The following is a 25,492-nucleotide window of genomic DNA, read 5'->3' on the forward strand; positions in this document are numbered from 1 at the left end:
TGTAGATTCCAGGGCAAGAACTGTGGGCCTGGGGGTGGCCAGGATGTGTGGGAGAGCAGTTTAGGGGACTGTCATCAGCTGGGTTTGCTTAGTAGCCTGGAGCCTTCACACCTCTTAACTGCACTGTTTTCCCCTCTGGCCACTCCCTTCAGAAGACTCCAGCACCAGCCTGTTCAAAGACCTCAACAGTGCGCTGGCAGGCCTGCCTGAGGTCAGCCTGAACGTGGACACTCCATTTCCACTGGAAGAGGAGCTGCAGATTGAACCCCTGAGCCTGGACGGACTCAACATGTTAAGTGACTCCAGCATGGGCCTGCTGGACCCCTCTGTTGAAGAGACGTTTCGAGCTGACAGACTGTGAACAGAAGGCAGTGGAACAGAAGAATGTTTTTCTGCAACAGCCAAAATAGAATGGAGCCAGCTGACACCGCGGGCTTTCGTTATCTTGAAACAGAAGGAAGCAATGCCGCGGCTCCAGGCTTTCAGATGAGGTCCCATCTCAGACACTGTGGCTTCCTCCAGGTCACACAGCTTTGTACTGCCTCTCCCGCCTGTGGCGAAAGTCGTGCTGCAGCAGGCAGGCTGCTTGGAGCTTCCCATAAACTGGAAAGCTCATCTCCACGGCATCTTTTTACTGGCCATCCAGTCAGCCGATGTGTGGGAGTAGGAAATACTGTCACTGGAGGCCTCCGTAGCATTGTGTAGTGCTCAGAACCACTGATCTCCGTCCGCACCCAAGGTGGGCCCGGAGTGGGAGGCTCAGCCTGGCTCGGCGGCACCGGAGAGGGCACCTCGATGCCTGCTGTGACCTGACCCGGAGGGCGAGGTCCTCCAGCAGGGGACATTTCCAGGCTGAGTGGACTCTACGGCTCTCTCCCATGCCTGAATTACGACATGAAGTTTTTACCACAAGTCCGAGAGCAGGCTTGAGTGAGGCAGACTGAAGGCTATTTTTCATTTTCTCCCAGGTGGTTTCTGCTGCTTCAGAAAAGTACACCTTTTCCTTATGGACCAGAGGAAGAGGAAGACCATTTTATCCATCACTGAAAAGAGTCTCCCGGCACTGGTGAGCCTGAAGAGAACCGCGCTCCTCCTCGGGGGGTGGGGAAGGAGGACGGGGACTGCAGGTGTCTCACACTCAGTGGCCTCCAGACAAACTCCAGACAAGTACAGACCTCCCCACTAAGAGCAGCCAGAGGGAGCTGCTGAGGTCCCAACCACACCCACCGAGCAACTGAGCTTCCCCATCCCTCCCCAGAGCTGTGTCTCTGTGGGCTGGGAGTTTAATGTCACCCCCCTAGACTGTAAGCTCCTTGAGGGCAGGGACAGTGCCTTATTCATTGTTGAACCCATAGCACCTAACACGTGCGTGGCAGCACACTCGTGTGCTGGAGTGAGTGCTGCAGAACCATGTGTGCAGCGCATGATGAATGAGTGCGTCCGCCATGCCTTAAGGCAGGCTCACCTGTAGCTATCCCCCTTCCCTGCCAGATCTTCTCAGAGCTTTAGCTTTTCTAGCATTCGTGCCTATGGTGAAGCGTGCACTTTAATATGCTTTTAACACTAGGTGACCAAATCACAGTGAGGCCGGGCACTGCATTCTCCTTGGGCTGTGCTCCACGCGGGTGGGTGGGAGCTGTCTTCTGAGTACATCCGGAAGAGCTGAGCAGGTGAGGGCCCTGAGGGACCCTGGCTGGGCCCCACCCAGGAAGATCTTTCTTGTCAGATCCATGTTTGGCTCTAAATTGCTTCAAGTAGAGATTCATTCTTTGAGGTTGAAAAAATAGTTTATAGTAAAACGAAGGCCTAATTCATGGAACCATCATTAGTCATTAATGCCTTCTCATAAAATAGATGGGCCAGATTTCCACCACCACCTGCCTCCTCTAACTTGGGTGAAGCCAGTAGGTTTGAAGGGGGCAGAGCACTGCAGGGGAGGGGTCTAGGCTGTGAGAGGACAGGGTGGAGAGGAGGAGAACCCTGAAGGAGAGATGGAAGATGCCAGGACCTTTGCTTGGACAGCCATTGCCCTTCCAGGAGACCCTGGAGTGTACTGAGGGTCGCTGGACTGCTCCACCCAGGAGCAAGGCTGTACAATGAGGGTCTGAATCTGGCACACCTGTCCCTTATGTAAAAGGAGTCGTCACAAGACCCTGGGCTGGTTAGCCTCTCCAGACCTCATTCCGTTTCTATCTATCTATCTTCTGACCTTGCCTCTAATCTTTAAAATAACCCTCGTGGGGTGCCCCTCCACCTTCCTCTGGAATCCAAGTATTCCTGTTTCACATTTGCCCCAAATCTTTGCTGTGGAATTGGGAAATCAAACCAGAGCCCTCCTCGCCTGATTTCCAGCTCAGGAAGGGCCTGCTGGCCTGCCCTGGCCAGCCCTGTTCCCAGTTAGTTACACTTTCAGATCCCTTTGTGCTCAAGATCTCAGAGGGGGTGGCTTTTTGTTAAAGAGCCTTTAGTCGCAATGCTACCCAGCACCCCCTGTGCCAAAAGAAACCAGCTCCTGTGTCAAAGGGCTCCCAAACCTGATCTCACTCTCAACAGGGGATGGTGCTGATGTTATAAGAGTTGTGTTTTTATAAAACAGGTCTCAGCATAGTCACTCTTCACATAGTGCCTTACCCGTGGGTACTGTCATATCCAGGTCCCAGTTTAGTTTGTCTGCACAGCAGCCACCCTGCCTGGCAATGGGAGACCCCAAGACCTACACAGTGAACCCTACTGCCCCACAGGCGTTCTCCAGGTGTCTTATGAAAACCGGCCTCCAGGGGAAGTGATTTATTGGGGGCGTATACTGGGGACAATATGGTTTAGCACTGAATTCAATTTGTCCTTAGGTCTGTAAGTAAGTCCGATCTTTTCTTATGAAAGGTTTTGGGCATTGTACAACCCACTCTGCCTAGAAGGTGTGGAGGACTCACCACGGGCAGGGTCACCCTGGCCCACAGCACGTGAGCCTGCACTCACTGTGGCCTTTGTAACAAAACCAGCTGTGGTCCTCAGCATTTGAAGCAGCTGCATACTTCAGAATAAACTATTTTTCAATATTTAGTTTTGTCACAAGAAATCGACCATTGTACTACTCTCACTTATAGCAGTTAAACAGCATAGAACTAAAAGCCTGTCTGCATTTCCATTTTTTCTTTCTGTATGGTTGTGGGTTTTAGGACATAGGGCGTTAGGAGAAGGGTTTCTTGAGCATGTCATGAGTTCTCCTTTGTCCTGTTTCTCCTGTTTCATTTCTCCTCCGCCTGCTGTGTATTACCTGAGCTGGTGTTGTATCTTCAAGTCCATATGCGTATTTGCAGACCTTTCCCATTCCCACTCTTGTTGGCTCTTCTGATTTATGCACAGATGGTTCCCAGCATGTGTCCAGTGCTTCGTGGATGGGACCATCCCAGCAACTAATCAGACTTCCTGCCAGTGTCCTAACCCCCAGGGCACCCTGTTCAACCATATTTAAAGATTGGAATTTGTATAAAGTTGCTTCCAAGTTTTATAATGCATCATTTTACATCTTTCGTAATTAAAAGCAGCACAATGAGGTTGTCTCTGCATTTGGTGGTGGTTTTGTTCACTTGAGTGAGGGGTTGGTGGGGAGCCTTGCTCTCACCACATCCTGCACGGCTCAGCCTGCAGCTAGGATTTGGAGCCTTGGCAAGGCAGGCCCCATACCGGCTGTGGGTCAGGCCTTCTTGTTATATGTGGAGGGGCACTCAGTTCCCTTAGCTGGAGGCAGCTGGGTCTCCTGTCCCTGCAGCCAGCACCCACTCCACACCCCTGCCCACCGCCCTTTCTCCACCAGATGCTCTGCCCTGGGATGGCCTCTAGCCCTGTCCCTTCCCCAGACCCCCATCCCAGCAGGGTTCAGCGTGAACAGCCACATCCAGCACTTGTCATAAAGGTGACTGTCTCCTGAAATCTTTCTTACTTGGAAATCCTGTTTCTGACTGTAACTTCCTGAGCCCCCATTTCCGCTCTGGTCTACACACACCCTGTCCTTTGACCGCACTGAGAATTCTTCCTGTCCCCTCTGCTCAGCCTGCCCGTCCTCTCCTAGCTTCTCTCCACGTCACTCGGGCTGAGCGTTCCGTTGCTGGGAGCCCTGCGGGAAGAACCAGCACGTCTAGGCTGTGCTGACCCAGCCCTCTCCTGCCGCCTGGGGCACCCACGCCCTCCTCTCCTCAAGGCTCATCAGACCACCTGAGGCCTTCTTGCCTCCCATCCAGGCCACCTGGGCCAGCTCCCTCCGTGTCCCACCTGCTCCCCACGGTCCCTCGCGCCTTCCCCAGCGTCCGTATGCCTTACGAGGTCCTGTTTCCACGTCAACCTGACCTGCCCCAAGGCCTTGCTGATGTTCTAGGGCCTTCTACTTAGCCCTCTCTGATGGCGCCTCCCCATCAGCCTGTGAAGATGCCCAGTCTCCTTCCTCAGAACAAACAGAAAACTCTCCTTTCCCCGCCGGCTACCCCTCCTGCCACAGCCCTGTGTCCTGCCTCTCCTGGAGGAGCACTCCTGCTCAGCTTCCTTCTGCCCGCAGCCCCAGAGAGCCCTCCAGGATTCCCTACTCTCCTGCCTCTGTCCGAGGCCCTCTGATGTCAGCCACAGCCTGACCCTTCGGCCACTCCCTCCCTCCAAAATCCTCTCTGGCTCCAGTAAGGCTTTTCTCCATATTCTATCACCCAGGCCATGCCTGTCTCCTATCATCCTCCCCTCCACCATCTTCCTTCCATCAACCGTCCCAAACCAGCTTCTCCAGCCCTCCAAGCAGACGACCCTCATGCTCTGCCCTCTCCCCACCTGCCTATCAGCCAGTGCTCATGCCTACCCCACCCCTTGTTTTCTGGAGATGCGGGTCCACCTGCAATTGACATCCAGCTTCCCCACAGGGCTCCAAACTCTGCAAGCACAGGGGCCTGTTTACTTGTGTGCCACTTCCCCAGCGCCTGGCACACAGTAGGGGCTCGAAAAATCCGCAAATTCTTCCAAACTGTTGATAGCAGCTTCCTTCTCTTGGAGCTCAGCCCCCATCACCACCATGGAGCTGGAGACCAGCTGTCCTCCAAACACCTCCTCTTCCTCACCTCTCCTCCTCCCGCACACCCCTCCTCCTCCACACCCACTCCCCCTCTACAATCCTTCTTCTCCTCCACACCCCTCCTCCTCCACAATCCTGCTCTTACTCCACACCCCTCCTCACCCCTCCTCCTCCACACCCCTCCTCACCCCTCCTCCTCCACACCCCTCCTCACCCCTCCTCCTCCACACCCCTCCTCACCCCTCCTCCTCCACACCCCTCCTCACCCCTCCTCCTCCACACCCCTCCTCACCCCTCCTCCTCCACAATCCTCCTCCTCCACCCCTCCTCACCCCTCCTCCTCCACACCCTCCTCACCCCTCCTCCTCCACAATCCTCCTCTTACTCCACACCCCTCCTCACCCCTCCTCCTCCACAATCCTCCTCCTCCACACCCCTCCTCACCCCTCCTCCTCCACAATCCTCCTCCTCCACAATCCTCCTCACCCCTCCTCCTCCACAATCCTCCTCTTACTCCACACCCCTCCTCACCCCTCCTCCTCCACAATCATCCTCCTCCACACCCCTCCTCACCCCTCCTCCTCCACAATCCTCCTCCTCCACACCCCTCCTCACCCCTCCTCCTCCACACCCCTCCTCACCCCTCCTCCTCCACAATCCTCCTCCTCCACACCCCTCCTCACCCCTCCTCCTCCACACCCTCCTCACCCCTCCTCCTCCACAATCCTCCTCTTACTCCACACCCCTCCTCACCCCTCCTCCTCCACAATCCTCCTCCTCCACAATCCTCCTCCTCCACACCCCTCCTCACCCCTCCTCCTCCACAATCCTCCTCCTCCACCCCTCCTCACCCCTCCTCCTCCACAATCCTCCTCACCCCTCCTCCTCCACAATCCTCCTCTTACTCCACACCCCTCCTCACCCCTCCTCCTCCACAATCCTCCTCCTCCACACCCCTCCTCACCCCTCCTCCTCCACAATCCTCCTCCTCCACACCCCTCCTCACCCCTCCTCCTCCACACCCCTCCTCACCCCTCCTCCTCCACACCCCTCCTCACCCCTCCTCCTCCACACCCCTCCTCACCCCTCCTCCTCCACACCCCTCCTCACCCCTCCTCCTCCACAATCCTCCTCCTCCACACCCCTCCTCACCCCTCCTCCTCCACACCCCTCCTCACCCCTCCTTCTCCATAATCCTCCTCCTCCACACCCCTCCTCACCCCTCCTCCTCCACAATCCTCCTCTTACTCCACACCCCTCCTCCTCCACAATCCTCCTCCACCCCTCCTCACCCCTCCTCCTCCACAATCCTCCTCTTACTCCACACCCCTCCTCACCCCTCCTCCTCCACAATCCTCCTCCTCCACACCCCTCCTCACCCCTCCTCCTCCACAATCCTCCTCCTCCTCCACACCCCTCCTCCTCCTCCACACCCCTCCTCACCCCTCCTCCTCCACAATCCTCCTCCTCCACACCCCTCCTCACCCCTCCTCCTCCACAATCCTCCTCCTCCACCCCTCCTCACCCCTCCTCCTCCACAATCCTCCTCTTACTCCACACCCCTCCTCCTCCACAATCCTCCTCCTCCACACCCCTCCTCACCCCTCCTCCTCCACAATCCTCCTCCTCCACCCCTCCTCCTCCACAATCCTCCTCTTACTCCACACCCCTCCTCACCCCTCCTCCTCCCGCACACCCCTCCTCCTCCACACCCACTCCCCCTCTACAATCCTTCTTCTCCTCCACACCCCTCCTCCTCCACAATCCTGCTCTTACTCCACACCCCTCCTCACCCCTCCTCCTCCACAATCCTCCTCTTACTCCACACCCCTCCTCACCCCTCGTCCTCCACAATCCTCCTCTTACTCCATACCCCTCCTCACCCCTCCTCCTCCACAATCCTCCTCCTCCACCCCTCCTCACCCCTCCTCCTCCACAATCCTCCTCCTCCACACCCCTCCTCACCCCTCCTCCTCCACACCCCTCCTCACCCCTCCTCCTCAATCCTCCTCCTCCACACCCCTCCTCACCCCTCCTCCTCCACAATCCTCCTCTTACTCCACACCCCTCCTCACCCCTCCTCCTCCTCCACACCCCACCTCCTCCTCCACACCCTTACCACTCCACACCCCGCCCCCCTCCACACCTCTCCTCCTCCACACCCACTCCTCCTCCTCACCCCTCCTCAACCACCACACCACACCCCCTCCACTCCCCCCTCCTCCTCCACACCCACTCCTCCTCACCCCTCCTCAACCACCACACCACACCCCCTCCACTCCCCCCTCCTCAACTCTCCCCCCTCACCCCTCCTCCTCCTCCACACCCCTCCTCCACACCCCTTCCCCTCCGCCAGACCCCTCCTCCTCCACACCCCTTCTCGCCACACGATTCCTCCTCCACACCCCGCCTCCTCCTCCGCAACCCTCTTCCTCCTCCACACCCCGCCTCCTCCTCCGCAACCCTCTTCCTCCTCCACACCCCTTCTCCTCCTCCATACCCCTCCTTCTCAACCCTCCTCCTCCTCCACACCCTTCCTTCCTCACTCCTTCTCCTCCTCACCTGTCCTCCTCCTCACTCCTCCTCCTCCTCACCACTCCTCCACCACACCCCTCCTCCTCCTCACCCCTTGTCCTCCCTCCAAACCCTTCCTCCTCCCCTTGGTTCCTCCTCCACACCCCTCCTGCTCCACATCCCTCCCCCTCCACCCCCTCCGCACCCCTCCTCCACACCCCTCCTCCACCTCACGCCTCCCCCTCACCCCTTCTCCTCCTCCTCCACACCCCTTCTCCGCCTCATGCCTCTTCCTCACCCCTCCTCCTCCTCCACACCCCTCATCCTCCTCCACACCCCTCCTCTGCCTCACCCCTCCTCCTCACCCCTTCTCCTCTCCACATCCCTCCTCCTCAACCCTCCTGCTCCACATCTCTCCCCCTTCACACCCCTCCCCCTCCTCCTTCACACCCCTCCTCATCCTCCACACCCCTCCTCATCCTCCACACCCCTCCTCCTCCTCCACACCCCTCCTCCTCCTCCACACCCCTCCTCCTCCTCCTCCTCCAGTTCCTCCTCCTCTGCCATCCTTTCAAACACAGGATACTTGAACTTGAAAAGTACTGAATTTGTATACTTGTTTTGAAATACTAAATTTTAGATCTGGAAGGAATGATTTTAGATCTCATTTTGGGCCAGGCACAGTGGCTCAAGACTGTAATCCCAGCACTTTGGGAGGCTGAAGCTGGGGGATCACCTGAGGTCAGGAGTTCGAGACCAGCCTGGACAACATGGTGAAACCCCATCTCTACCAAAAATACAAAAATTATCCTGGTGGGCGTCTGTCATTCCAGCTACTGGGGAGGCTGAGGCAGGAGAATTGCTTGAACCCAGGAGGCAAAGGTTGCAGTGAGCAGAGATCACACCACTGCACTCCAACCTGGGTGACAGAGCAAAACTCTGTCTCAAAAAAAATTAAAAATAAAAATAAAAGAAGATCTTTTTGGTCCATTTTGCCTAATAAAGCTGTACGGTAGGCAGGTATGGAAATCGGGGTTTACAACAAACCAGCTATATGCTGCTATGTCCTGATGTGGACACTAGGTGGAGCTGCAACTATAAGAGTGGCTCTTAGGACCCAGAACACAACAGAGAGCGCCCCGGACCCCTTCAACTTTAGCCTTTGAACTGGGCTGGCAGTGGTGTTGGCTAGAATTGAATTGTATTATATGGAGTAATAAGTATCCCTAGTGGCCACCCGGACTACCAGACACTGCACCGTCAGAAGCGTTCAAACCAGAGTGACTCCATGTTGAACAGGGGCTGTGGGTAAAATGAGGCTGAGACCTGCTGGGCTGCATTCCCAGGAGCTTAGGCATTCAAAGTCACAGGAGGTCGGCACAAGATACAGATCACAAAGATCACACTGATAAAACAGGATGCAATAAAGAAACTGCCAGAACCCGCCAAAACCAAGATGATGACGAAAGTGACCTCTGGTTGTCCTCACTGCTCATTATTCACTAATTATAATACATTAGTTGCTAAAAGACACTCCCACCAGCGCGTGACAGTTCACAAGTGCCATGGCAACGTCCGGAAATTACCCTATATGGTCTAAAAGGAAGAAGAACCCTCAGTTCCAGGAAATTCCCACCCCATTCCTGGAAAACTCATAAATAATCCACTCCTCATTTACCGTATGATCAAGAAATAACCATAAGTCTACTGAGTCAAGCAGCCCATGCTGCTGGGGTAGCCCCTTTTTTATTCATTTACTTTCTTAATAAACTTGCTTTCACTTTGTCAGCTTGCTTTTGAATTCCTGCATGAAGCCAGGGACCCATGTGGCCTCCCAGGCTGAACCCTGTGACAGCACCACGCACATCCCTTACATCAACCTGAAAATGAGGCAGGGCATGGATGACTTTTTTTTTTTTTTTTTTTTTTTCCCCAGAGACAGAGTCTCGTTCTGTCGCCCCGGCTGGAGTGCAGTGGTGTGATCTTGGCTCACTGCAACCTCCGCCTCCCGGGTTCAAGCGATTCTCCTGCCTCAGCCTCCGGAGTAGCTGGGATTACAGGCATGTGCCAGCACACCTGGCTGGTTTTTGTATTTTTCGTAGAGATGGGGTTTCACCATGTTGGCCAGGCTGGTCTCGAACTCTTGACCTCGGGTGATCCACCTGCCTTGGCCTCCCAAAGTGCTGGGATTACAGGCGTGAACCACTGCCCCTAGCCAAGGATGACTTTTTGAGTTTACAGATGAGAAAACAGGCCCATAGAGGCTCTGTTCACCCAACTAAACAGTGGAGGCACAAAGCCCGGGCCCAATGGGCCTGATATCAAGGCCTCCTGACCTCACCGGCTGAGAACCAGGGCTCCAAAGTGTATCCTTCAGGGTCTGCTCACAAATTTCCCTCCCCTGTGCACCCCTGGCCCCCGACCACGCCGATCACCAGGGTGAGGGGTGCGGAAATGAATCACACCCCTCACCCTGCAGAGGTGGGCTCTGAGCAGCCCCTGGGAAGGGTCCCCATGGATCCCAGTGAGACAGAAGCCTGGCAAAGGAACACGTGTATTTTTTTTCTCTCTTTTCCAGAAATGTATTTTAATTTTTTAAAAAAGCTTCGCTTTGATAAAAATAGTGCATGCTCATTATAAGAAATTCAAGCAACACCGAAGAATACCAAAAACAAAAATTTCAAGTGGTCCGGAAATCCAGCACCCCAGAAATAATCATGGCTGACACCCAGGAAACATGGATGGAGACATCTCTCTACGCACATATTCATAGGAGTTTTTTTAACCAAAATGGGCTCATACAATACATACCCTTTTTAGAAAAAGTGCCATACTTAAATTTAACAGAACAAAAGGCAACTTAAATGTAACTAAAGAAATTACCAAGCTGCAAATAATGATGCTGCTTCTTCTGGTTCTAAATTATTTCTCTAAAGGAAAGAAAAATATTAAGCAGCTGGATTCATTCTTTCAGCATGTTTCAACTATAGATGGCATCTCTTGACAACCTACGATTTAGGATAAGGAAATGAGCTCACCACCACTTCCTAGCTCCTTCCCCCTCCCAAATTTTGTGAGTTTGTATTTTTACATTGTCAAGGTTTATACTACTTACATCCTGTCCCGTAACCATCGTTCCCACCATTGTTTGGCCTGTTCTGTGTGTATGGATTCCCTGTTCCACCGCCTGTCCTTCTAGAATGGGTTTTTCCATTCTTGGGTTATTTTCCTTCACCTCGTGGCTACTGTGACTTTGTCATCAAGGAGTCTTTTCAAGGTCTGAGTTGGTCACATTCACAGGGATGTCACTGCTGGACTGCAAGGCTGGAGACGGAACTCTGAAATGGGAGTGAGTGGGCTATACAACTGACTGACTCAGGCCCGATGGAATTTACAGGAAAGGGACAAAGCACTGTACCCTCCATTACGATGACTTGCTAAAAACCACTGTGTCTTGAACTTGTATCTGGTGACACAGAGTTGAAGTTTTAGAATTTGGAAATAAAATGACTGGTGTGGGGTCCCAAGTACTGTGTTCAAGGAAAGGACGTGCCAGGCTGCGGGACCTCAATGCCTCTCCTCCCCGTCAACCCTTTGACAGCTGTGCCCTATCCCACCTCGGAGGCCAAAGCAACTCCCTCCTGGATGCTAATACGTCATGTTGACTTCTGGTTAACCCTACTTCCACGAATGCCTCTAAGATTTCTACTTGTATCTACTGTTAAGAGCATACACTTACTGTAAATATGTTATTATAAACACTGTAAATCTGTATCATAAACCTATGGTGCTGTAAACACTATAAATATGTTATCATAACCCTATGGTATATACGCCCTGAGTCTCGGGGGGGCAACAATGTGGGAATCCATCATCTCCTGGCTGCCCGAGACATGGCTTTTCTAAGTCCCTATTAAATGTTCCTAAGCAACTGGATTTGTCAGCCTCTGTGTTCGGCCTCTCAGCTCCCTCGGCCTTTGGGATTAGGTTTGCATACACCTGCTCACCGTGCAACACCCATCTTCACTTAAAAAAATCTAACTTCTCCTTCCAGGCTTAGGTCAAGTGACACCTCCTCTGTGAAGCCTTCTGTGAGATTTGGATTCTCATTTGCAAATATTTACTTCCCTCCCCTCCTACTGCGGGATCTCTAGGCTCTACCCCACCCATTTTTTAAAAGATTTCCCATCCGTCTAGGTGTCCCCCATCTACTTGACCCCCAAGCCCAGAAAACAGACACCTGCAGACCTAATGGCAGGCCTTGCCAGCTGCCCCCAAGCCCCTTTGCCCTTGGGCTCAGCTATGTGATTTGCTTTGGCCAGTGATGTGCTGGAGATGCGACCAAACAGCAAAGCCTTGACATGGGGTCAGGAGGCCTTGGAGTCCGGCCCATTGGGTTCAGGCCCTTGCACCTTGACATAGGCTTGGTGACACGGCTCACCCTCTTGTGCTTCTGCCATTGCCACTAGCACAGCTACTCCCTGGGTAGCCCATTGGTCCCAGAAGAATGAGAGACAGGACAGACCTTAACCAACCTCATGCCCAGGAGCCATCTAGCCAGGTCTGGCTGAAATCGGCAGGGCTGCCCCAGAAATCTACAGACACATGAGCCAAAAATAAATGCTTAGAGTAGTAAGCCACTGAATGATGTCCATTTGTTACACAGCATATATATGACAACAGTTGACTGATACACCACCTCTGTTCATTTCCCTTTCTGCTTGAGTTGCACTTTATTTCCACAGCTTTACTTTTTTTTTTTTTTTTTTTTTTTTTAGATGGAGTCTTGCTCTGTCACCCAGGCTGGAGTGCAGTAGCACAATCTCAGCTCACTGCAAGTTCCGCCTCCCAGGTTCACGCCATTCTCCTGCCTCAGCCTCCCGAGTAGCTGGGACTACAGGTGCCCGCCACCCCGCCCGGCTAATTTTTTTTTTTTTTGTATTTTTAGTAGAGACGGGGTTTCACCGTGTTAGCCAGGGTGGTCTCAATCTCCTGACCTCGTGATCCGCCCGCCTCGGCCTCCCAAAGTGCTGGGATTACAGGCGTGAGCCACCACGCCCAGCCAGCTTTACTTTTTTAACTGTAGAGCTGATTTTGTGGTACAGCGTTTGCCTTCCCACTGGTCTATAAGAAAAGTGACATAAGGACTACATCTGATTCGATTCTGACTCCCCAGCACCCAATTAAATGGCAGCCAATGTCATTCTTTTTTTTTTGGAAACAGGGTCTTGCTCTGCTGCCCAGGCTGGAATGCAGTGGCATGATCTTGGCTCACTGCAACCTCTGCTTCCCAAGTAACTGGAATTACCAGCACGTACCCCCACACCCAGCTAATTTTTGTATTTTTAGTAGAGTCAGGGTTTCGCCCTGTTGGCCAGGCTTGACTTCCTGGCCTCAAGTAATCTGCCCGCCTTGGCCTCTCAAAGTGATTACAGGTGTGAGCCACCACACCCGGCCAGTGCCATTCTTTTCATCCTTTCCATCTGTACCTTTCCAGGACAGCCCAGTCCGGGTGGAGAGGCAAAGGTCTCTGTTTCCAGGACAGCCCAGTCCGGGTGGAGAGACAAAGGTCTCTGTTTCCAGGACAGCCCAGTCCGGGTGGAGAGGCAAAGGTCTCTGTTTCCAGGACTTACCTGCAAGTTTGGACAAGAAAGTTCAAAAGCCCTGAGCTTCGGTGCCCACGACTGTCCATATGGCTCATTTGCAGCGACTCCTGGACTCCTGTTTCTCCCCCATTCAAGCTTCAGATTCCTAGGAGAGAACACTGACCCAGCCAGCATGACATGGGGACCGGGTTACACTGGCCTGGCTTTTGGGAGGAGAGGGGCCCCGGCAGCCACAGTTTGCGTGGCTTCGTTTGCAGCCGGTAAGACGGTCCCTGGGAGGTTGCAGAGCTTGTTAGAGGGAAGCAGAGCTTATATAGAAGCCAGCTGAGGAGGATCCTGTACTTTAAACAAGCCAGGCTTTGAGCAGGTGAGCATAGGAATCATATCAGGTTAGTCCTGGGGGCTCCCGGGCTGCAAAGCTGGTGTCCTGAGAAGATTGAGGATGGGTGCTGGTGCCCTGGCCAGACCCATCAGAGAGGAGGGGCGGAGGCCTGGGCAGGAACCCCCTGTGTTCAGAAAACTGTTCGATGCCCCTTTCAGAGTATGGGCTTTGTCCTTCTCAACAAACCTTGTTTTATTTATGATTTCTAGCAATAAAGAACCCATTTTATAGAAAGAACAGTAAGGAAAGTGATAGCTAACATTTAGGAACTGCTTCCAAGGGGCAAGCACATCCCATGAGATGGGCACCACCATTCCCATTTTATAGATAAGGAGACTGAGGCACAGAGAGGCCACTGCCTTGCCCCATCGTCACAGCTAGGAAGGGTGGAGATCACATTTGAACCCAAGACTCTGGAACTCCAGGGCCCATGCACTTGGCTCTTAAGCAGCACTGCCTCTAGGCCTCGTTCCTATGCACAAGGCCCTGTGTCCCTGATGATTGTCTGTTGTCCCGGCACGATTATTAATGGTGCCTCCTTTCATCCTCAAAAGGGTCCTGGTTTGAGGTGTTTTTTCTTTGTTCATTTGTTTGTTTTTGTTTTGTTTTTTTGAGACAGGGTCTCGCTCTGCACCCTGGTCACTGCACCCAGGCTGGAGTGCAGTGGAGCGATCTTAGCTCACTGCAATCTCTGCCTCCTGGGCTCAAGTGGTCTTCAAAAGGGTCTTGTTTGGCTGACAAATTTTAAGGCTAGGTAGAGCCTACGTTATCATAGCAAGATGTTGGTGGGCAGAGTTTGGGAAACCCAACTGACAGCTGCCCCTCACTGTCCCAGAATTCTGGCATCCAGGGCTCACTCTCCTGGGGCAGTTCCACATTGTGTTAATGAGGTGGCCCTTGTTGACCCTGGGTACCTGGGCACTTCACAAAGCAGCCTTCCAAGATTTCCATTACTCCAGGGCTCTTTGTTTATATTTTGACAAAGAGCTCGTTTTTCTCCCTGACGCCAACCCCTTCCTGTACTTGTGAGGTTCTTCTCCCTGTTGTCATGTGTTAGCTTGGTCAGGTAAGTGGCCACTGTTCTCCCTGGTGCTCCCAGGTAAAAGCTCCTGGGCTCACATCCAGGCTCCTGGCCTCTCATCAAGGCTCCTGGCCTCCCACCCGGGCTCCTGGCCTTCCATTCAGGCTCCTGGCCTCAAATCCGAGCTCCTGGCCTCACATCTGGGCTCCTGGCCTCGCATCTGGGCTCCTGGGCTCCCGTCTGGGTTCCTGGCCTCGCATCTGGGCTCCTGGCCTTCCATCCAGGCTCCTGGCCTTGAATCTGGGCCCCTGGCCTCGCATCTGGGCTCCTGGCCTCGCATCTGGGCTCCTGGGCTCCTGGCCTCGCATCCGGGCTCCTGGCCTTCCATCCAGGCTCCTGGCCTTGAATCTGGGCCCCTGGCCTCGCATCTGGGCTCCTGGCCTCCCATCAGGGCTCCTGGCCTTGAATCTGGGCCCCTGGCCTCGCATCTGGGCTCCTGGCCTCGCATCTGGGCTCCTGGGCTCCCGTCTGGGTTCCTGGCCTCGCATCTGGGCTCCTGGCCTCCCATCAGGGCTCCTGGCCTTGAATCTGGGCCCCTGGCCTCACATCTGGGCTCCTGGCCTCACATCTGGGCCCCTGGCCTCCCATCAGGGCTCCTGGCCTTGAATCTGGGCTCCTGGACTCCCATCTGGGATCCCGGCCTGGAATCCAGGCTCTTGGCCTCCCATCCAGGCTCCTGGTGCTGGCTCTGCCTTCTCTTTTGGAGTGGGTGGTAGCAGTGGGGGCTGGTGAAATGTGTCACTTCCTGTTCCTGGTTCTTCCTGCAGATAAATGTCCTTGGCCCAGCTCTGAGGAGCTTCCTATTGACCCCTTCATGCATCTCTAGCCACTGCAGACAATACTCTCTCATCACTTCCCACCCAGGCTCCTGAAAGCCAGCATGCCCCCCAGCAAGGCATGGAAAGCGCTGATCCTGCAGAACGCTGAGAAGGGGTGCACACATCAGTGTTCAGACCGGCCTGGGGCACTGGCTACTGGAGAAACAGTGAAGACATGTCTGCACTGAAGGACTTCTTCAAATCTTTGAAACGCCAGCCCATTTCCAAGAGGTCGGCGTGGTAGTCAGCACTTCTCAAACTGTCCCCTGAATCTTTTGTCTGGAACATCTCGTGGGGCTGGTGTTCTGTGGGGCACACCGGAAAGGCATGGAGACAGGCAGGCGAGGATGAAGCCAGGATGTGAGAGAGATGTAAAGACTTTGAAAGGATCCATGGACAGGCACAGTGGCTCACGCCTGTAATCCCAACACTTTGGGAGGCCGAGGCAGGCAGATCTCTTGAGGTCAGAAGTTTGAGACCAGCCTGGCCAACATGGTGAAACTCCATCTCCACTAAAAATACAAAAATTAGCCGGTGTGGTGGTAGGTGCCTGTAATCCCAGCTACTCAGGAGGCTGAGGCAGGAGAATCACTAGAACCTGGTAGGTGGAGGTTGCAGTGAGCTGAGATCACACCACCGCACTCCAGCCTGGGCAGCAGAGCAAGACTCTGTTTCCCCCCCAAAAAAGAAAAAGACTTTGAAAGGACCCAAAAAGGTGAGGGAAAGGGGGAAAGGAAGGGACCAAAGCCGAGAGACAGCCCCAGAACGGGATTGAGAGGGCATCACAGAGCTTCCGGCGCCGAGGAAGACCAAGTGGGTCCAGGCTCAGGGAAGCCTGAGAGATGCCTTTGACCAATCCATGAATGATGTTATTACAGCCATTGATTATTCACATTACTATAAATAAGTCAGTGGCCAAGAATCACACCCGAGGAGATGTGAATGCTACCCGGACAGGGGCTGTTACCTGTAACGAGCACCCCTTGGTGTTCGCTCACTTCCTTGCAGTAGCTGCTATGGGGCATCCAGTCCACCACGTGCTGCTGACCGGCAGACTCTGGGCAGGAAGTGGTTTCTTTTTTTAATTCAAAAATATCTGCCTTGTCTTGTTTGCATGAATGAGAGTGTGGCTCATAAATGTGAGCTTGTTAAAAAGTCCAATGCCTGGTACAATGATCATTATTTGCAGATGACATGATTCTAGACCTGAAAGTTTGGAGAAGATCAAATTTAAAACCAAAAGAAACAAGAAGAGAAATTAGTGTATGACTAAGAATTTAACACTGGGAGGCCAAGCATAATCCCAGCACTTTAGGAGGCTGAGGTGGACAGATTGCTTGAGTCCAAGAGCTGGAAACCTGGACAATATAACAAGGCCCTATGTCTACAAAAAATTAAAACATTAGCCAGGCGTGGTGGCACATGCCTGTGGTCCCAGCTACTCTGGAGGCTGAGGCAGGGGGATCGCTTGAGCCTGGGAGATCGAGGCTGCAGTGAGCCAAGATAGTGCCACTGCGCTCCAGCCTGGGCGACGGAGCCAGACCTGTCTCAAAAAAAAAAAAAAAGATTTTAACACTGGAGATATGGCAGCCTGAGCACTTGTTCTAGCTTCCCTGTCCCAACCCAAGTTTCTAAACATGACCGAAACAACATGTATTTTAAAATCTGCAATAGGAATAGAAACTTTAGGGATGTCCTCATTATCAGAAGTTGTGAGGACTGAATTGAATGTGAAAACTCTAGCCATAAGATGTGTTCAGAAGAGAACACCTGAAGGCCGGGTGCAGTGGCTCACACCTGTAATCCCAGCACTTTGGGAGGACAAGGAGGGCAGATCACCTGAGGTCGGGAGTTTGAGACCAGCCTGACCAACATGGAGAAACCCCGTCTCTACTAAAAATACAAAAAATTAGCCAGGCATGGTGGTGCATGCCTGTAATCCGAGCTACTCGGCAGGCTGAAGCAGGAGAATTGCTTGAACCCAGGAGGTGGAGGCTGCGGTGAGCTGAGATCGTGCCATTGCATTCCAGCCTGGGCAACAAGAGTGAGACTCCATCTCAAAAAAAAAAAAGAAGAAGAAGAGAACACCTATGAAGGGAAGGAAGGGAAGGGCCAGCTTAAGGACTTAGAGATGTGCTGAGTCCAGGGGAGGAGGCAGCTGCAGGCGACTAGTGGGCGTGGCAAGGACTTGCTCCGCCCCTACTGCCAGGAGGCGGCAGAGAGACCTACTGGGGAAATTATTTACCCTACAGATAAGGACATGGGGCTCATTTCCTTCATAAACAGCCCTTTATCAATAAGATAAAGCCCAACAGCCCAACAGAGAAAACAGGGGCAAGGAGAGGATCCTGCGGTTCACAGAGAAATACAAGTAACTAATATCATGAAAAGATTTTGGATCTCACTCATAATTAATGCTAATTAAAACATCAACAACGCTGAACAATACATATTCACCACTGGCAAAACTTTTTAAAGATTGCTAATTTTCAGGGCTGGTGAGGGTGTTGGGGAAATAGGGTTCTTCCAGCTGATGGGATGTAAATTGGAACAACCTTTCTAGAGGACAATTTGGCATTAGCTGTCAAACAGTATTACTATTTTTTTATTTTTATTTATTTATTTTTTTGAGATGGAGTCTCTCTCTGTCACCTAGACTGGAGTGCAGTGGCGCGATCTCAGCTCACTGCAAGCTCCACCTCCCGGGGTTCACGCCATTCTCCTGCCTCAGCCTTCCGAGTAGCTGGGAATTACTGTTATTATTTTGAGACAAGGTCTCGCTTTGTCGCCCAGGTTGGAGTCCAGTGGCTCTATCTCTGCTCACTGCAACCTCTGCCTCCTGGGTTCAAGTGATTCTCCCACCTCAGCCTCCTGCGTAGCTGGAACCACAGGCGCCCACAACCACGCCTGGCTAATTTTTGTAGTGTTTGTAGAGAGAGAGTTTCACCATGTTGCCCAGGCTGGTCTCGAACTCTTGGGCTCAAGTGATCCACTCGCCTCAGCCTCCCAAAGTGCTGGGATTACAGGTGTAAGCCACTGCACCCAGCCTCAAACAGAATTACTAAGATCCTAGAAGAAAATATGATAAAATATTTCTATATTCTTGGAGAAGGGAAAAACCTAAGCAAGACACAAAAATGCAGAAGCCCTAAAGGAAAAAATGAACAGATTTGACCTCATAAAAATGTAAAACTTCTGTAGGGCTAGAGACTATGACAAAGATAAAAGACAAATAATAGACAATATGTGCAACATGCAAAATAGCACTAAAATGCAAACAGCCCCTTTGTATCAAAGGATAAAACTTTATATTCCAATATATAAATGGTCAATGGATAAGAACAGGCAACTTGCAAGAGAAGAAATTCAGATAGCCTGGAGTTGAGAAATGACCTTGATGCTCCCTGGGGATGAGATAAATGCAAATTTTAAAACAGATAATATCTAGAGTTGGCAAAGGGAAAGTAGTGCTCCCGCAAACTGTGGGCACTATATGCTGTAGAATCTTTTGAAGGGCCATTTGGAAGAACCTATCAACACTGCAAATGTGCAGATAAACTTCTAGGAATCTATCCTTTGGAAATGCCAGCTCAACCCTACATGGACATGAGCAAGTGCAATAGGCCCCCCCCTTATTCTCAGGGGATACGTTGCAAGACCTCCAGGGGATGCCTGAAACAGCTAATAGTACTGAGCGCTATGTAGACTATGTTTGTTCCTATACGTGCATATCTATGAGAAAGTTTAATTTATAAATTAGGCACAGTAAGAGATTAATAACTAATAATAAAATAGAACAATTATAACAATATACTGTGGTAAAACTATGTGAATGTGGTTTCTCTCTCTCTCTCTCTCTCTCAAAATGCCTTCTTGTACTGCACTCACCTATTTTTAGATAGTGGTTGACCGCAGGTAACTGAAACCGCAGAAAGCAAAACTGCGATGTGGAGGGACTGCTTGCATGCTCCTTTCAGACCTGTTTGTGAGACAGTTTTAACTGGAGGGCATCTAAATAATCAGAGAGTGGGAAGAGAAAGGGGTACTCACTTTTTATAGTTTTGTATTGTTTGTGAATGTTTTCTATTTCATATGTTTTGTAATTAAGGCCAAAAGAGATGACAAAAAGGAAAAAATGCCATGTGTCTGACTTTCGGGAATTTATTAGAGGCAGTGGAAATTCCACCACCTCCTATTGCTAAATCTCATTAAAATGCCCTTGAGATCAACCCAAACCAACTCTCGGGCATAGCCAGAACAACAGAGGCAGAGCAGAGCTCAGGATCCTGAATCCACACCCCCCGGCCCCTCCTGGTGGGAAGAGAAGAAGAGGAGAGCCCGCTTCCCACCATCCCCATCCCACCTGGCTGGAGAGGCTGATGTAGGGTGAGGTTTGGCCATCAGTCTACAGAGGGGACTTCATGTACACAATTCATTAACATTTATTGAGCACCTATGATGTGCCAGGTACTGTTCTAGGTCCTGAGGATATGGTGATGAACAAGATCCCTGCTCTCATAGGTTACCCAGTGGGTGCCCTAAGCAGGCAATAAATAAATACGTGAGCAAGATGACAAGAGAACAGCAGAAAGCACTAAAGTTTTGGAGCAAGGCCATGAACTTTTTTTTTTTTTTTTTGAGACAGAGTCTTGCTCTGTCACCCAGGTTGGAGTGCAATGGTGCGATCTCGGCTCACCACAACCTCTGCCTCCCGGATTCAAGCGATTCTCCTGCCTCAGCCTCCCGAGTAGCTGGGATTATAGGCACATGCCACCACACCCAGCTAATTTTTCTATTTTTAGTAGAGATGGGGTTTCACCATGTTGGTCAGGCTGGTCTCGAACTCCTGACCTCGTGATCCGCCAGCCTCAGCCTGCCAAAGTGTTGGAATTACAGGCGTGAGCCACCGCGCCCAGCCCGAAAGCCATGAACTCTTTTCCCAATTATTTTCTTATTGAGAGGCATCTCTCAGCTTGCTGTTGGGTTCTGCTGTTAGTAAGCGTAAGGATGGAGGAAGGCTGGCTGATGACATTAAGTAGCTAAAGGCGTGGACTGTCGAGGTCAAATAGCATCAGCTCTCTTTGGCTTCCCCAGCCCATGGAACAGTCTTCCTATTTTGCGAATTTCCTACCTTATGAACTCACACCTGCTTATGATGGAAGCCAGAAACTTTCCCCGTCTCTCTTGAAGACTGGGCACAGCATACAACTTAAGACAACACCCGCTGGCTGCTCCTCCATGAGGCTAAGTGACACTGAGAAGCAGGGGCCTGCAGTCCTTTCTGTCAGGATGACAGCAGATCCCAGAGGCAGCAGCAGAAAGAACCAGTCCAGGTAAATGGCCTTCGAGCCTGGTTCTCTGATTTCCCTAAGATTTTATGAGGCACCTCCTATCCTTTAATAGGTTCCTCTGTAGCTTAAAACCAGCTAAAGAGCAGTCTATTGCTTGTAATTAAGGACTCCTACCAGTACACAAAGGGAGAAAGGCAATAATCAAATAAATTACTTTCAGATAGAGATCAGTGCTAGGAGGAGGTCAGCACAAGGTGATGTAAGACAGAGTGACAGGTGGGGTGAGGGCTACACTTGATAAAGGGGTCAGTGAAGCCTCTCTGAGGAGGTGACGTTGAGCTGAGACCCAAACAATGAGAAGGAACTAGCCATAGAAAGATCTGGGCGAGGAGACTTCTAGATGGGGGAGCAGAAATGTAAAGGATGAGCTTCGGATGTTGATGGATGTAGGGAGCGTTGATGTGTTTGGAGTTTAGCGCAGGTGAATAAAGAGGACCATAATGAGATTGGAAAGTAGGTAGGAGTCAGTTCATGCCAGGCCTTGCAGATCATGGTAAGACATTTGGATTTTAATCTGAGGTTAGTGGGAAGCCATTAGAGAGTTTTAAACGGGACATAATATAGTACCTGGGGTACCCAGCCTCCAAAACATCCTCCAGTAATCCTTGTGTCCTGGTATTTACACCCTTGTGTAGCCCCTCTCACATTGACTAGGGCTGACCCAATAGGATGCTGCAATGTGACGGTATATAACTTTCAAGGATAGGTCATAAAAGACATTGTGACTCCGCCTTGGTCTCTCGAATGTCTCCCTCTGGAGAAGCCAGCCACCAGGTTGTGAAGCTACTCCAGCAGCCCTATGGAGAGGCCCACACACTGGTGAGGCACTGAGGCTTTCTGCCAACAGCCTTGTGAATGAGACATCTTGAAAGAGGATCCTCCAGCCCCAGCCAAGCTTTCAAATGGTTCCAACTCTGACATCCTGATAACTTCATGAGAGGCCCTGAGCCAGAACCACCCAAACTCCTGACCCATTAGTGTGTTATGTAACAAATGTTTGTTGTTTCATGCCACTAAGTTTTGGGGCAATTTGCTACCTCTAGCCATTGTTCCCAGCTGGTGTGTAGTCTGACTGGCAGGTGCCCATGCTTTATTAGTGGTTTGATATTTTGACTATCGGCCCTGAGTAGGAGGAGTGACATAGAGAGGAGATAGAGTTGTGAGTGAGAGGAGGCCAAATCGTGGAGTCAGAGCGAGAAGCAGCACCCTGGGGAGGGCTGAGTCACTTGTGCTGTCTGGAGGAAGGCGGAGCAAAGATCTGCAGCCCAGCTGACTGTGGTCTCAGCTTTTCTAGCCTCCAGGCTTTCTCCCGGGTTCCTAAGTCTGTATGTCCTCACTGGAAATGCCCCATGACTTGGGGTGACATGGGTGAGTTTTCTTCCTCCTTCCTCCCAGAGCCATGCCAGACCTGATGCTGGAGGGCTGGGCTCTTGTCCTAGTTCCCCGTCCTGGGCTGGGCCCAGGGCACCGGCCAGTGGGGGAAACTGCCTTCTCTGCCTCCTACGTGCACTGATGGTCACACCTCGCCCCGCATCAGCCTCTCCAGCCAGGCACGGTGGAAACCACAGGAAGCGAGCCCCCTTCTTCTCTTCCCACCCGGAGGGGCCGGGGGGTGTGGATTCAGGATCCTGAGCTCTGCTCTGCCTCTGTTGTTCTGGCTGTGCCTGAGAGTTGGTTTGGGTTGATCTCAAGGGCATTTTAATGAGATTTAGCAATAGGAGGTGGTGGAATTTCCACTCCCTCTAATAACTTCCCGAAAGTCAGACACATGGCATTTTTTTTCCTTTTTGTCATTATCCTTTTTGGCCTTAATTACAAAACATATGAAATAGAAAACATTCACAAACAATACAAAACTATAAAAAGTGAGCACCCCTTTCTCTTCCCACTCTCTGATTATTTAGATGTCCTCCAGTTAAAACTGTCTCACAAACAGGTCTGAAAGGAGCATGCAAGCAGTCCCTCCACATCGCAGTTTTGCTTTCTGCGGTTTCAGTTACCTGCGGTCAACCACCATCTAAAAATAGGTGAGTGCAGTACAAGAAGGCATTTTGAGAGAGAGAGAGAGAGAGAGAAACCACATTCACATCAGTTTTATCACAGTATATTGTTATAATTGTTCTATATTATTATCAGTTATTATTATTATTTTTGAGATGGAGTCTCACTCTGTCGCCCAGGCTGGAGTGCATTGGTGCAATCTTGGCTCACTGTAACCTCTGCCTCCTGGGTTCAAGCAATTCTCCTGCCTCAGCCTCCCAAGTACTGGGATCACAGGTGCTCACCACTGTGCCTGGCTAATTTTTGCATTTTTAGTAGAGACAGGATTTCACCATGTTGGCCAGGCTGGTCTCAAACTCCTGACCTCAGGTGATCTGCCTGTCTCAGCCTCCCAAAGTGCTGGGATTACAGGCGTGAGCCACCGCGCCCAGCCTTAGTTATTACTGTTAACCTCCTACTACACTAACTCCACGGCCTGAACAGTCCACCCCTTTGGCTGCTTAACATCGTCATCCGCCTTCTTCCATCCTTGCACTCACAAACAACAGAACCCAACAGCAAGTGGAGAGATGTTTTTCAAAACGGAAATAGTTGTGAAAAGAGTTCATGGCTTTGCTCCAAAACTTCAGGGCTTTCTGGCATTCTCTTTTCATCTTGCTCATATGTTTATTCATTGCCTGCCTAGGACATCTGCTGGGTAAGCTATGAGAGTGGGGATCTTGTTCATCACCATGTCCTCAAGACCTAGAACAGTGCCTGGCACATCATAGGTACTCAACAAATGTTAAATTAATGAATTGTGCCATGAAGTTCCTTCCGATATTGAATAGAGCTGACCTGTGTAGCCAATAGGGTATTGCAAAAATGACAGTGCATTTCATGAAGCCTCAGTTTCCATGGCTAAGTGCCTCTTCCTTTGGTTATTCCGAATTTCAGATTCCAGAGAAGGGGAATATGATTGGCTCATCTCATCTGTCTGTACCAAGCCATGCCATAGATTGCCAGGTGGCCTATAAATTGGAAGCTTCAGGGAGATGTGTCTGCCTACCTTAGTCAATTAGAAGTCCCATGGCCGCTCAGACACTGTGGCTGACAAGTCTAGTATGATAGGGTCACATCTTATCGGAGGAGTGATTCTAAAATCTCTACGTAAGACTTTATACCATACAGAGTTACTCATGAAAATCCCTTAAATTACCCATACATTTATTTATTTACTTATTTTTTTATTTTTATTTTTTTTTTTGAGACAGAGTCTTGCCCTGTTGCCCAGGCTGGAGTGATCTCGCGATCACTGCAATCTCTGCCTCCTGGATTCAAGCGATTTTCCTGCCTCATCCTCCCGAGTAGTTGGGATTACAGGCATGCACCACCATGCCTGGCTTTTTTTTTTTTTTTTTTTTGTATTTTTAGTAAAGACGGGGATTCTCCGTGTTGACCAGGCTGGTCCTGAACTCCTGACCTCAGATGATCCGCCCACCTCAGCCTCCCAAATTGCTGGGATTAGAGGTGTGAGCCACCGCGCCTGGCCAAAAAATACACATCTTTAGACATGAAAGTCACAGTCCTCATAATGAGATGCTCACAGTGTAAGAGGCATTTGTGAGGCTCACTGAGAGAATAACAGGCTCCCATCGCATCTATCTCTGCTTATTCTGGGCACATACTCTGAGCAGAATGATAGGTAGACTCGCTGGCACTATTTAAATTGTCCTCTCCCCTCCCCTCCTTTCCTCCTCCTTCCTTTCTTCTCTTTATTTACACATACATGCTACAAAGGTTTAAACATCCACTTGCTCTTGTTGAATTTACACATGAATTGCATGGAGGTCTGAATATAAGAGGAAGAAAATTAATCTGATCCCAGTGAGAAAGCCCCGAGCACAGATGTAAAAGAAGAAATCAGCAAAATTGTATTGATAATCCTATTTCCTGAAATAGATCTCTCATATGAAGTGTAAGGAGATTTTAGAAAACAGCTATTACCTATTCTGAGGGAGATTAGACAAGGACAGTGCAGGGGGAACTGGGTGCTTCATCATATTAGATTGTCCCTGGAAGCTGAAATAAATAGGCTTACAGAAAATTGGATTATTAAGCAGAAGATAAACAAGAGAAACCTATGTGGCAAGTGAGGGAAATTAATGGAGAGATGAAAAGAAAACAAGGGAAAATGCCAGGCATTTAGGATAAAGTGTGAAGATATAGTATGAGGGAAAAACACTTTACGTTTCTGAATAAAATAAATCAGGTGGAAGGAAATCAATAATCAAAAACTTGTTCTCTCTCTCACTCACACCACACACACACACACACACACACACATACACACACACCCCATTGTAAAATCCTTAAGGACAAAGAGCTTGTCTATTTTCTTCACTGCTCTCTCCCCAGAACTTAAAACAGTGCCTACCTAGCATATAGTAAGCACTCAATAAATATTTGTCGAATAAATGAATGCAAGACTTTAAAAAACTGAGATGGGTCATCTTGTACCAATTAAAACAAGACTACTGACCCTAAGCTATCTCTTGGTGTAACTCTTAAACTTGGTACAAAAATAAAGACTTCTGGCTGGGAGTGGTGGCTCACACCTGTAATCCCAGCACTTTGGGAGGCCAAGGCGGGTGGATCACCTGAGGTCGGGAGTTCAAGACCAGCCTGGCCAACATGGTGAAACCCCGTCTCT

The 25,492-nt window shown here is 51.0% G+C and overlaps 1 protein-coding gene and 1 long non-coding RNA gene across 8 annotated transcripts in view; one reads left to right on the forward strand and one right to left on the reverse strand.

Annotated features, from left to right (window-relative positions):
* CRTC3 (CREB regulated transcription coactivator 3) overlaps window positions 1-3,566 on the forward strand; it is a 117,211-nt gene extending 113,645 nt beyond the window's left edge. For 2 of the 4 annotated variants that reach the window (XM_024232539.3, XM_024232541.3), the window contains exon 15: window positions 153-3,566. In XM_024232539.3, coding sequence (XP_024088307.2) covers window positions 153-361 — 209 coding nt within the window. In that variant the 3' untranslated portion in view covers window positions 362-3,566. The remainder of the gene's footprint in view (window positions 1-152) is intronic. The other 2 variants (XM_063716308.1, XM_024232540.3) reach the window with 1 other exon arrangement.
* Window positions 3,567-9,994: 6,428 nt separating this feature from the next.
* Window positions 9,995-25,492, reverse strand: part of LOC112129056 (uncharacterized) — a 68,946-nt gene continuing 53,448 nt past the window's right edge. The window contains exons 4-6 of one of the 4 annotated variants that reach the window (XR_010137239.1): window positions 16,416-16,654; window positions 10,677-10,899; window positions 9,995-10,569 (exon numbers count right to left, since the gene is read on the reverse strand). This is a non-coding gene — a long non-coding RNA (uncharacterized LOC112129056). Of the gene's footprint in view, window positions 10,900-16,415; window positions 16,655-25,492 lie in introns of all 4 variants that reach the window. The other 3 variants (XR_008513772.2, XR_008513771.2, XR_008513761.2) reach the window with 3 other exon arrangements.

This window comes from Pongo abelii, chromosome 16 (assembly GCF_028885655.2).
Source record: "Pongo abelii isolate AG06213 chromosome 16, NHGRI_mPonAbe1-v2.0_pri, whole genome shotgun sequence".
Lineage (NCBI taxonomy): Eukaryota > Metazoa > Chordata > Mammalia > Primates > Hominidae > Pongo > Pongo abelii.